General features: G+C 40.4%; 1 protein-coding gene across 1 annotated transcript; it reads left to right on the top strand.

The window, feature by feature from the left end:
* The first annotated feature begins 6,124 nt into the window (after nt 1-6,124).
* Nucleotides 6,125-8,077, top strand: LOC106517728 (allograft inflammatory factor 1-like). The gene is made up of 6 exons (XM_014008718.1): nt 6,125-6,488; nt 6,585-6,646; nt 6,741-6,807; nt 6,898-6,939; nt 7,054-7,219; nt 7,572-8,077. The coding sequence occupies exons 1-6, from the start codon at nt 6,470-6,472 to the stop codon at nt 7,657-7,659; spliced, it is 444 nt and encodes a 147-aa protein (XP_013864172.1). The 5' UTR covers nt 6,125-6,469; the 3' UTR covers nt 7,660-8,077.

Raw genomic sequence — 8,077 nt, 5'->3', positions numbered from 1 at the left:
TTGTAAATGTATGAATCATATGGTGAAAAACTGACTTTGAAAAATAAATCTGTTCTTTTTTCTTATAAAAGGCTAAATAAAACAAAAATATTGGTGGTAATTTTTGACTGTGTAACTTTACAAAGGGCACATCATAGTTCTGTTATTTTGATCACCAGTTCAGGAGAACCCGGCTCCTGCAGAGGGCASAGTGGAGCTTCAGTGTTACCTCAACACATTTAAGGGATACGTTGTTGATAAGAACACAGACGTACACATCAGGTGGACGGCCCGGGATGATACCCCTTTAAATGGTAAAAGATTTCGATTGGAGAACCAGAATGGCTGCTTCTCAAAACTGATCATCCGCACAAAACTGACAGACCATCACAGAACGTGGAGGTGCCACCTGACTCAGAGCAACGAGGTGAAAGCCTCCATCGGTTATGAGACGACAATAAAAGGTGCTGAACTGTTTTGTTTTTTTTAATTTAAGCCTGTGACTTAATGAGAATAAAGGGTAAACTCTGTTTTCCTGTAGGCGGCCTGGAGGAAGTGTTTGCTGCAGTTGGTGAGTCAGTGTCACTCGCTTGTAGAAACACTTCCTCTCTCAGTTCTGGAGGCCGCACAGAGTGGACTGTGAAGGAAAAGACACAGACAAAAGCCTTTTACACGAGTGAAGACTCATCATTAGTGATGGATAAACTGAGTGCTCAGCAGGCTGGAGATTATCAGTGTGCAGAGTCCTCCGGTCAGCGAAAAGTCTTCCACAAAGTCAGGCTGCACACGCTCGATGGTACATTTGAAAACTGCAGCACAAATGCAAAAACACGGTTTTTGGACATTACACCTCTTTTCTCTTCGTTTACAGTCACTGCAAGGAGAGAAAACCTGACTTTGACCTGCGTGCTAACGTGTGCCGAGGAATGCGAAGATAGCTTCGACTTAACTTGGTCTCCAGCCGAAGGGAGCTGGAGGAGCAGATCGATGAGAGTCAACAACACGCTGATCCGTGAGCTGGTTCTCCTGGTTTGGCCTAAAAGCTCAGAGGAAATCAGCTGCTCGGTGTACAGAGAAAGTTCTCTGATGGCATCCAAGCGGTGGCGCTCTGACACCCGTATGTCTGCGTGCTTTTACAACTTATAAAGCTGTAAAATATGCATTAAATCTCTACATAAACAAATGGAAACCATAAAGGTTTTTTCAAAAAGAAAAAAATCAGTAGGTCCTCTGGATGGGTTCTTCTTTAGTGAAACGTTTCGTCTCTCCTCCAAGAGACTTCTTCAGTCTGATGAGTTTCGGGTGAACTCAGCCTTATAAGCTCCGCCTCCACATGGACAAACAGGTTAGTCATATGCAAAAGAGGGTCATCGCCTAACAATAGGCTTGATTAGCTCTATTGTTCATGGAGGGTCATGTGCYCCATCACCTGACCCGTGTTGTGTTATGTGTGTAGTGAATGCAAGTGGGGCTCGACATCCCCCCGTTTATTTTTTGACCCTCTATGAACAATAGAGCCAATCAAGCCTATTGTTAGTCGATGGCCCTCTTTTGCATATGACTAACCTGTTTGTCCATGTGGAGGCAGTGTTTATAAGGCTGAGTTCACCTGAAACTCATCAGACTGAAGAAGTCTCTTGGAGGAGAGACGGAACATTTCACTAAAGAAGAACCCATCCAGAGGACCAACTTATTTTTTCTTTTTGATTTTTTTCTACCTGGATTACTGAGATGCACCAGGACATATAAAAAAATTTATTCCCTCAGCTCTGCAGAAACTCACCTGGTTAGGCCTCCTCGGACTGCTGCTGTTTACTGCTGCAGGACTTTACTTCTACAGGAAGAGGAAGCAAAACAAGGATGCAGGTACAGAATCTGGTGAAGGAATCTAAACTGAAACCTTTGTATATAAAGAAAAAAAWGTTTTATTTTTTTTCTCACATCTCTTTCTACAGACAATAAACAGCCAAGTATTGCAATGGTAAGAGGAACTTTTGTGTTTCATGGTGCGTCTACATGTCAAATGACAAGCTTTCCTTTGTCTTCCCAGGCTCATGTTTATGATGTCATTCAGGATGAGGAAGTAGAAAGGCAGCGAGCATTGAAAAGAGAAGCACCTACAACAGATGATGGTTTATACAATTTATTACAAGCTGTGAACTGAAATAAACAATGTGCCGTTCTTTTTGCTCTCAAAAACATGATTTTTTAAAAATCTGTTTTACAAGAGAACGTTACAGTCACTGATCGGTGTTTCTGAAAAGAACAACAGACATAAAATGGAGAAAAGGTTAAATCAAAAGGCAAACATGGTCTGAAATTTAATTTTTTTAACAGACAAATGTTTAAATTGATCAGCTGTGAGGGAGAAGAAGAATCTTCATCCATCCGAGGTCTGGAAATGACTCTGCAACAAAAGAGAGATAATATAATAAACAAAAAAAGAGGCGATTTTCAAAGTTGAGTCATTTATTGTAGCAACACTTACATGAGAACGTGCTCTCTCCTTGTAAACTGTACAAACTGTTGATTCGGCTTGTTGTATCTGTAGGTTTAAAAAAAGAAAGGGGCGGAGTTAAAGCATTTTGGTCAAACCGTGTGAATGTTGTGCACAACTGACGAGGCCTGTCTAACGTTGGGGTCAGTGGCAGATCTGAGATATTTCTGTATAAGGGGCCACAATACTTATAGACGGGCCAAGTATTTGTTCAGCATCCTTGCCTGGTTTTGGTTTGCTGTATATATTTAACCAGTCACAAGTTTAAACACTTGTGATGCAATTTTTAAAAAGCTTGAACAGTAAATTCTCCTTACCAATTTCACATGAATTTTTACAGTTCATAGATAAAATACCTTCAAACTAACAGCATGTGAGAGAATTCACCCATCATTTGTGAGCTGAAATACTTTTTTCTGCAGGATTGTTCAAATGTTAAGAAAATAAAAAGACTGTCGGCTTGATTCATGCTGGAGTTTTCTGTCGGTCTCAGTAGCGCCTCTAGTGTTTGGACGTGGAACTGCATCAGCCATCATTGCTCTTGGGCAAATGACAGATGAGTGACAGGATAGAGGCACTTCAGGGGGCCAATCAAATTTCAGTAGGGGCAAATGCCCCTGTGGCCCCGCCCCTAGAACCGCCCCTGGTTGCGGRGTAGATTGTTCCAAAGCTTGGGAGCCACGATTGAAAAGCTCGATCTCCCCTCAGTTTCTTATCTCATATTCTGCAGGAGCCTCTTAATCACCCATTCATTCAAAYCATCTGGAGCAGATAAACCTCTAAAACATTCAGGATGGTGGCYCTGGAGGACCAGGATTGGACGYCCMTTGGTAAGCCTGATAATGTGTYACTCACCAAACAAACGTGGAAGAGTCACATTCTCATAAAACTCTGAGGACCCTTTAAAAGAACCTGAACAGAGGGTACAAAGCTCCAGTTACACGGTGCTGTTTATGGTCAGTATGATGTCTGAACGGGCCCTCGGACTGAGCTCACCCGCGGTGGACCCCTGGAGTTGCCCCCCGCATCTTTGGGTGTAGCGTTTGTAGAAAACGATGAGTRCTGTCAGCGCGGCCAGGATGAAAATCCCACTGACCACCGAGGTCACAACCAGGGTTTCACTGAACTTCGTCTCCCTGGTAATCTGCACAACTTCCCTGGCTGTCAGAGCAAAAAGAAACTAAATGAAAAATAATAATAAAAAATCAGAGGACGACAGCAAAAACGGGACAATTAATGCAGACCTGKTTGAGAAGTTGAAACTGTGGGAACAGAAACCGTTGTGACCACAAAGACACCTTCTGCTTCATTAAAGAAAACAAAGGGAATTAATCATAAAACTTGTTAGTGTTGGTGATGATGCAGATTGTTTAAAGATCAAACCTTGGACTTGTAGATTGATTTTAGAGCAGCGGTGGGATTGTCCAACAATGTAATTACATCTGTACCAACCCCGGTCGCTGTCAGCCACAGACTGGATGGTCAAAAAGAGACCATCAGCTTGGACCCTCGTGGAGTTCACAGATACATGTTTGTCTCCCTTTAACTTCACCCAAGAGATGTTTGAAGGTGCTGGTGTTGCAATCACTTTGCATTTGAATGTAAAAGGCAAACCGAGTGTCGCCGTCTCTGATTCAAGGGTTCTGCAGTCTGAAAGAGCATGAAAAACACATTTTAAAAAGATTTTTCACCTACAGTTTAAAATAAAGCCTATCTCTGAATGATTAGTTGATTTTACCTTTCACTTTTAAAGATATATTTTGGACCTGGATGATGTCCCACCCTTCCCAGACTTCACATCTGTACAGCCCTTGGTCTGCTTTTTGTACAAATTTCAGCCAAAGACACACTCGTCCTGTCCTGTCATCCTCCAACCTCACACGTCCTGCTTCCTGTGATTTTTTGGGCCACTGGAAGATGAGCTTCTCAGAACTGGTCCCTGTGGCACTCCTTACCCATTTGATTCGATAAGAGCTCTTTGGATCCGTCACGTTGGAACTTAAACACGATAGAGCTGCGTCTTCGTCTTTAACCACTGACACTATCTCAGCACCTGCAGAGCCAGCTTTCAAATAACGACACAATAAGAGCAGTTTATGTATCTCTTAGTGTTTGAATGACAAACCACATATTGCATTTTTTTCATTAACTCAGTTTCAGACAAAAATAAACATAAAAAGTGCCAAATTAAAAAGTACCAAAATTTGTTTTAAATTTGTTTAAAAAACAGACCCAGAGACACACTCACCTCTGCAGTTGGGTATGACATTTAATAGAACGGATACGAGAAAAACCTCCAAACACAATCGTGTCATTTTCTGTATCGCAGCACAGTCGAAAGAAAGTTTTAAATCAAATATTCACTTTTTGTTTCCAACAGTTTTCTGTTCCTTTAAGGAGTCAACCTGAAACTACCTCCTCACTCACACCGCCTTTGTTTTTCCACTTTTCGGCTTGTTTTGCAACAGCGCCCCCGTGTGGCAAAGATCAAGCATTACAGCCACATCTGAAGAGAGTACATTTAAGTGATAAAGCAGTCCATAGTTCTTTCTCTAAATGATCTCTTCATGTTCTGCACCTGAGCAGCACTCATATCCTCCCTGAACAACTCAATGTTTCTCTACCCTGTGTGGTGAAATTGAAATGTGCATTNTTCCCGACGCTGCTTGAAGCACGTCCACCATAGACTTTGCATGTAAACCTGATGCTCCTGATGCTGAAATCGAGTTTGGTGTGAATGCACCATGTCTTTGGGTACGACTCCAAGGATGATGGAGGATTCTCAACGCATGACGCTGTGTTGGACCCGTTCAGGTAAAAATCACAGCTGGACCATGTGGTGTCTGGAGCTCCTTGGTTCATGTTATCTTGAACTTTTATAGGATGATAAACTGTTTGAACTCAGTTTGAATTTTTTTTTCTGCCTCTGAAGAAATGTGGTGCCAACAAACCTGTTCCAGGTCAGTTTCCAACAGGTATTTTTGTTTCAAGCTCAAATGTATCTGTTCTGTTTTAAATGTGGTGTTTCCATTACCCTGTTTCGTTTCCAGTACAAGGCCTAAAGGCAGGAGTTTAGCATTCCTGTTGCTAGTTCAAATTCTACAAAGGTAATGGTAACTCTTTCTGCCTTTTCCTGAAGACACCTCTGTGTAGCTGTGATTACTGAAAGCTGATGTTTATTTGCCCCAGGATTCTACTGAAGTGTTGCCATGCACCCACGTGGGTTACACCTGTAATGACGCAGCTCTAAAAGCACCTGCAGGAATAAAAAAAAAATGAATAAAAAATAGAGGGATGCGGATATTTTCTAGTTTGATTGTACAGCGCAGCTGCCCACAGGCCAGATCCTGGCTTTGTTATTCTTCAGTGTGAGGAATGTGGTGTATGAAGATATAGAAAATGTATGTGTCAGACTCAGAAACACAATCACCTCTGCAGTTGGGTGTGACATTTAATAGATTGGATAAGAGAAAAGCCTCCAAACACAAACATGTCCTTTGCAGTATCGCAGCAAAGTCGAAAGAAAGTTTTAAAACAAATCTTCACTTTTTGTTTCCAAGTTTCAATTTGTTTTGCAACAGTGCCCCCGTGTGGCAATAATAAAGCATTACACCTACATCTGTAGAGAATACATGCAAAGGTATTTATGGAGCTTATAACAGGGTTTGGGGCGGGGGAAATGATAAAGCAGTCCATAGTTCTTTCTCTAAATGACCTCTTCATGTTCTGCACCTGAGCAGCACTCATATCCTCCCTGAACAACTCAATGTTTCTCTACCCTGTGTGGTGAAATTGAAATGTGCATTTTGTTTYTTGCATCACACTTGACCTCTGTCTTGTTGCAGCCTTAAAATGCAAYGCAGGAACTTCTGCCTCACAGGCTGAAATGTTTTTTTTAAACTTTACTTCCTCTTCTGACACAATTTACAGCCACAACAAAAAAACCTTTCAGTTTCAGTGATAGATTTGGTCGTCCCAGCACGCTTCACAGAAATGGACAGCRGCGTTCAAGGTTTGTTTGCCTTAYATCTTGGATGATGTTAAAGTTAATTTACCTCGTTTRTATCAAGTGACTGAGCTCTTGTTTGTTGGCCTCTCTCCCTCTCAGGAGGTAAAGCTTATGGCGTTCTGAAATCTCAACAGGAGGAGAAACTCAGCTCTATCAATGAGGTGAGCTGAGATGATATTAATGCACATTTTGGTGCAGAAAGCAAAAACATGAATTATCTGCGTGCATTTGGGTTTTATTTTATCTGCTCCTCAGGCTTTTCTCACTGATCCAAAGTATGCAGAAGAGGAAGATCTGGCTGCAAAACTTGAAATGTTTAAAAGTGAGCACTCAGCTTTTACATCCATGTTCATTATTTATCAAAWGCAAAAGCTTCAKTTTTGATGTGACATTCTTTGTGTTTGTGTTTCAGAGAAATACATGGAGTTTGATCTTAATGACAAAGGGGAAATAGGTGAATATGCACCATTGTTTTACTTATCACAACTATTTTTAGCTTCTGTGAGAATTTTTATTTTTACTTTCATTCTTGACTGCCTTTTCTGTGTGTGGCCTGATACTTTTGTAGATATGATGGGACTGAARCGTATGCTGGAGAAACTCGGCTTGSCCAAAACCCACTTAGAGCTGAAGAAGATGATGTCAGAGGTGGCTGGAAGTGCATCGAGTGACACCATCAGCTACCATGACTTCCTGAATATGATGCTGGGGAAACGAAATGCAATTCTAAAGCTGTGAGTATGAAAGACCAGGATGTTTRAAAAGCAGGTTTGACACAATGGGGTTAAGAGGAGATCAGGGAACAAAATAACTCAAAACAATCAAATGGTATAGATTTGTTTCAAAATACTGGATGTATTAATAACTACGAGTCAATATTGAGCTGATCAGATGACAAATTCATAACATGTGGTTTTATTTTTTCTATATAACAAAACATTAATTCAAATTATATTACACTATGCATATTAGAATTAACAAAAAACTACTAGTTGCTGAAAACAAACAATGCTATGATGTTTTATCGTACCAAATGTGTGTGATAATGCTTTGGAAAGCAACTAATCATGTTTTTTTATGTTTAAGGATCTTGATGTTTGAAGGAATGGGAAAGGAGCAGGAGCAGAAGAGTGCTGGACCACCTACTCGCAAAACTTTTTCAGACCTCCCCTGAAGCTGCCATCTTTATTTAAATAAAATTGACAAACTGCTGCTGCTTAATAACCTGATTTATAAATTACCCAATGCATTAACAAAATAGTACATAAAAACAAACACTGATTAAAAATATGTTTTTTTTTACAAAATGATGAAATTGAAACTTTTCTTTTTACACTGCCTAAAACATCAACATACTCTATGTACTTTGATGAAAGTATGTTTTATTCTTTTTATTACTGATTGTTACTGATTATTGTTAAACCATTGTCATTGTTAAGTGRTTACTGAGGTCTGATGAAAGTGGGGTCATAAAGTAGCAAAAGAAAGATGTTGTCTTGTTTCATACAGTCTGTCATTTCAGAACAAACATAATCATGTTACTGTAAACATGTCTGATATACTTTTATTAAAAAATAGGCAAACTGTTTTTA

Source organism: Austrofundulus limnaeus, unplaced genomic scaffold, assembly GCF_001266775.1.
Source record: "Austrofundulus limnaeus strain Quisiro unplaced genomic scaffold, Austrofundulus_limnaeus-1.0 Scaffold52, whole genome shotgun sequence".
Classification (NCBI taxonomy): Eukaryota; Metazoa; Chordata; class Actinopteri; order Cyprinodontiformes; family Rivulidae; genus Austrofundulus; species Austrofundulus limnaeus.
This window is presented reverse-complemented; position numbering and strand designations above follow the sequence as displayed.